Source organism: Charadrius vociferus, unplaced genomic scaffold (assembly GCF_000708025.1).
Source record: "Charadrius vociferus isolate BGI_N301 unplaced genomic scaffold, ASM70802v2 scaffold573, whole genome shotgun sequence".
Lineage (NCBI taxonomy): Eukaryota > Metazoa > Chordata > Aves > Charadriiformes > Charadriidae > Charadrius > Charadrius vociferus.
The window spans coordinates 457,100-461,931 of record NW_009647569.1 but is presented as its reverse complement, the minus strand read 5'-3'; the positions used below and the strand labels follow the sequence as shown (position 1 = coordinate 461,931).

At 42.8% G+C, this 4,832-nt stretch overlaps 1 protein-coding gene across 1 annotated transcript in view; it reads left to right on the top strand.

The window, feature by feature from the left end:
- NSDHL (NAD(P) dependent steroid dehydrogenase-like) overlaps nt 1-2,966 on the top strand; it is a 10,040-nt gene extending 7,074 nt beyond the window's left edge. The window contains exons 5-7 of the mRNA XM_009880822.1: nt 1-142; nt 1,675-1,777; nt 2,479-2,966. Coding sequence (XP_009879124.1) covers nt 1-142; nt 1,675-1,777; nt 2,479-2,814 — 581 coding nt within the window. The 3' untranslated portion in view covers nt 2,815-2,966. The remainder of the gene's footprint in view (nt 143-1,674; nt 1,778-2,478) is intronic.
- Nucleotides 2,967-4,832: the final 1,866 nt, after the last annotated feature.

Sequence of the window (4,832 nt, the reverse complement as noted above, 5' to 3'; positions counted from 1 at the left end):
AAGTGCTCAGTGCGAATGACCCAGGCAATAATTTCTTCACTACTGCTATTCGTCCCCATGGAATATTTGGTCCTAGGGACCCTCAGCTGGTTCCCATCCTCATCCAAGCAGCTAAGAGCGGCAAAATGAAGTTCATAATTGGGTAAGCGAGGCTCAGTCATCTTACAGCTTTCGTTAAAATTGATGCTGAACCTACAAAGCCCTTTTGGAAGGGAATAATATTAGATCAGTAGTGGTGTTGTGGCATGGAAAAAAGTAAGTTTCTTTAATTTTTCACTTGTGATCCAGGATTTTTTTTTTTAAATCCTTCTGTGTTAGGGACTCATGCACTCAGATGGTAAGTGTTCGTAATGCAAGAACATCATCAGTGGGGAAAGCTGACGTAGCTTGAGCTGTCTTTGCATTGTCTAAAGAGCTGTCCTTTTAAGTATGAGAGAGCTCAGGTTACTTGCTGTTAATTTAATTAATATGCACTTCTGGTATTTGAGGGTCTTGCAATTAAAAAGCCTATATGGCAGTGTTTTAATATTTCTGATTATAAGATCAAAGGTATTTGCCTTGTTATTGAGCCTTGCAGAGCTTCTAGTGGACCACTGAAATTTTGGAGCAAGAAATAGTTCAAGGATATTTTTATCGATTGTCTTACACTCTTGAAAATAAACCTGCTATTTAATTTAGAATAGATTTTTATTGCGTGCAAGGAGCTGGTTTGTGTGTATATGTGCACATGTGAAAATCCGCTTGGGGTAGAAGGAAGAAATAGAGTTGTGGGGTTTTTGGAGTTGGGGTTTGGTTTTTCTGGTGCGTATTCTTCCTTATGGTTCAATTCTGAATTGATCTCACAAACTGATCTGTGAGCAGCAAACCTACACAAACTCAAGGTTTCCCCTTCGTGCAAGCCTGCATTCTCTTCCAGCTCAAACACCTATTCCTCATCTGAGTTTTCCTACCGCTGTACAGACCTGTATATCCCTTCCAAGAAAGCAAATAAAGTAGCTATTCATCCGTGGACATAGGAAATGAAAATTATTCTTTCTCAGAATGTTGGATCGCAGCAATACTGTTTTTATGGCCAAATCAAGGTGGCAATGGTTTTGTAACAAAGCATTTGTTTGATTTAGCTGGACTCGTGAAAGTGATATGCAGATTCGCTTTCATTTTCTGTACCTGTGTAGAAATAGATTTAACACAGTGGGTTAAATCTGTTTCAGCTGTGGCTGAAGTTGGCTTGTTGAGGGAGTAAGTTAGAATTTCATGAGCCAAGAAATTAATAATTGAAAGCTTGTCCTTAAATGACTGACTTTGTGCTAGTTACCACGCTATTTCTATTTGTTCTGCTTCTGCGGATCACTCTGCTGATTGTCAGACCTGTAGGATCTGCAACACCTAGAAACTTGGTAACTTGTGAGGGTTTAAAAGGGTACTGTTACAGGAACGTAAACTTTAAGTACCTTGACAAGAACTGAGACAATAACAGCCTTTCCTCTGTCTCCAAAATAATATGTAGTGATTTCAACTCTCTGACAGAATATAGCCTGAAGTTCTAGCACAAGAGACCGGGAGAAGAGGAAACCTGGAATAAATATAACTCACGTGAAAGTCCTTCCTTTTGCCACAAGCAGGTTTTCAGCCTAGCTTGCCTTAGGGCTGAACTTCTTCCTTTTGTCTGTGCAGGGATGGAAAGAACTTGGTGGATTTCACCTATGTGGAAAACGTGGTCCATGGACACATCCTGGCTGCAGAAAATCTTCAGAAAGACTCTCCCCTGTGTGGGAAGGTAAGGAAGGACCTAGCGAGGGGAGGGGAGTGGGTGTCCCCTACCTGAACTTCATCTGCAAGCCTCGCTTGGCTTCATGTGCCTGCTTTGTAGTTCGTGCTGATTTTTGTCTCTACTGAACGTCTATCTTGGGGATGAGTGAAACCAGCACACACAAATGGGTCAATTATTTTCTGTCTGTGGGTATAATGAATAGTTGCCCATCTGGTGACCATTGTGTGCAACCACATGGGCTAAGATGTATGAATATACTTTAACTCCATGCTATAAAACTCCTTGCGAAAGGAAATCCAGGCAGAACTGTGGGCAGCCGAGATGCGTACGTATGAAACTTAGTTATTTAGCTTTTACGATAGAGTTCAGAACAGCAGAAACTTTTACAGATTTCCATGGCACCACCGTGCTCTGGGCACGCGCTGTACGTACAGCTAGGATGCTTTAATGTGTTCTTGTTGTCTTGTGTCATTCAGTTTGTTTGACCATTTATGAGTAATCTGAAGCTCTGGAGCATCAGAGAAAAAAGCAAAGAAGGGGGTCATCACTTCTCAGACAGAGAAGTTTCATTTTTCTTATGCAAATGTGCTCTCAGTCAGGTCAGGGATGTCAGTCTCAGCATGAACATGAGATGGGCCATCACAGACACAAATTTGTGAAAACCGTGATGATTTTATCATCTGGCTTTTTGTCTTCCTCTCTTTCAGGCATTTCATATCACAAATGATGAACCAGTTCCTTTCTGGGCTTTCATGTCCCGTATCTTGACTGGCTTGAACTACGATGCTCCCAAGTACCATATTCCCTATTGGCTGGCGTATTACCTGGCCCTGTTCCTGTCCCTAGTGCTGTGGCTGCTCAGTCCGCTGGTCACCATCAAGCCCACTTTTACCCCCATGCGGGTAGCATTAGCTGGAACGTTTCACTACTACAGCTGTGAACGAGCTAAAAGAGACATGGGCTACAAACCAGTGGTGAGCTTGGATGAAGCGATAGACAGGACTCTGCAGAGCTACCCCCACCTACGCCGGGCTAAGGCCTGAGAAGTCCTAGATGGATTTTTTCCTACTTGATTTTTGTAATTGCTTTGACATCTTAACGTGAACACTGAAGCAAATTTCACTAATTCTCTGGAACAGGGAGTTTTCCCGAAGTTCCTCCTCCTCCTCACCATTATCAAGACGGCTTTATCTGGGTTTAAAAAAGCTCATGTAGGAGCTGTGCTAACGGTTCTTTTCTTTGATGTGACCTCTTGTTTTGAAACAGCTGCCGAACCCTATGGACTATGAATAAACACCCTGCTGTGCCCTCTTCAATCCCAGCCCAGCACATCAGCATTCCTTCGGCTTCTCTCTCCACCCTTGTCCTCTGTTTTGTTGCTCTGGTGATAACAGCCGCCTCTTCTCATAGCCACAGACTGGTTACTGAAATACTTCTCACGGCTGGTTCCTCTCTGTGGTTTGGCTTTTTTCTATACAAGAGCAGTGAAAGAGAGGCTCATGCCAAAAAGGAGTTCTGCCACCATCTCTTAAATCATTGAAGCTGATTTTGTTATTCCCTCCATGACTGGTAGGTGATTTGGCTTCTTATGGAGGCATCAGGAGGAAACCTGAGAAAAGGCATTCTAGGCCTCCCTTTGTAAGGAAGCATGTGCCTTTGTTTCTGCAGGAGCCTATTTCTATTCAAAAATAACCCAAATAAATCAAGAAGAGATGACTTCCTAATTTTGTGTTCCATCTTTGGAAGGGCAGATCCCGTTCTGAACGTCTCAGCATAAACAGGATTTTAATCGTTCCCTTTGCGGGGGGAGAAATCTTTGCTGTGGCTGTTGTCAGTCAGCACAAACTGTTTTCCCATCGCTTGCTCACTTCCCATAAAAGCGACATTGGTTGGAAGATCCTACTGCACAAAGCTCTCATCTTCTCTGACATGTTATTGCTGGTAATGGTGATTTTTGTTGCTGTGACTACTTAGTACATGAAAAAAACCTCTTTTCCACAAGAAAATGGTTATCATAATACTATGTTCCCCAGGCTGTTTAGTTTGACATTTATATAGAGTGTACTTTACCCTATCATCTTTCTAAGTGCTTCAGTTCTGTTCTGTTTTTAAATGAAGAGTTTAGATTAGAGTTGGAACTTCCCTCCGTGCCAGTTCCTGCCTCCCCGGGAGTTTTGGTGTTTCAAATTTCAGAAGCGTGGGAAGTGCCTCACTCGATGAGCCTTAACCTCATCTGGGAGCTCGATATGCTGCTTAGAAGTTAGTTTTGCTGTAACTTCTGGCTGTTTGCTGGAGAGTTTTATGTTGGGCTTTTTTTTTTCTTCTGGAAATTTTGATTTGCCGCTCTAATGGCTAGCTAGTTTTACCAACTTTTGCCTTGCTTGATCTTGAAGTAAATACTAGCCAGTTGCTTGGGCCAGTTCACACCGTTCTGGTTTGTACTGGTCAGTTGCCTTGGGCTTTTTTTTTCTTCAGCCTGTAGTGTTAAATATTTAAAGCTTGAATTGTAGAGTGCAATTCTTCAGCGGCATGGTGTTCCAAAAAAAGCCCTGTGGTTCCTAGTTTTTCTGAAATATGCTTTTGTCATCCCGCGTCCCATTTCAGTGAGACATGCTGCTTTCAAAGACCTAAGCTGTGTTAGCCTCCGTGCGATGCATCAATGTCCCGGCACAAATCTGGTGCTAATGGAAAGACCCTTTCTTCCCTCACTGTTTCTGTAAGTGTGTACCAGTGCCCCATTATATAAAAAAGAAAAAAAAAACCCAACCAAACACAATTGTGACACGTGAAAAGAACACTCATATGGTGAAACCACGCCTGGCTGGCAGACATGGCTTTATTCCCAAGGTTTAGTAAAAGGCCAAGCATCTCACCTGCTTTAAGGGGTGAGGAAGGACTGGAGTATGTTTGTTCCTTGCTCCTTTCCGTAAAGCTTGGCCCGCTTCTGGTTTTTGTAACATAGTCGACTTACGCTAAACTTGTAGCTCCTTACTAGAAGAATGGCCTTTTGTGAAAACGGACAATTCGGACACACTCTGCTGTGTGCAGTGGAGGTAACTGC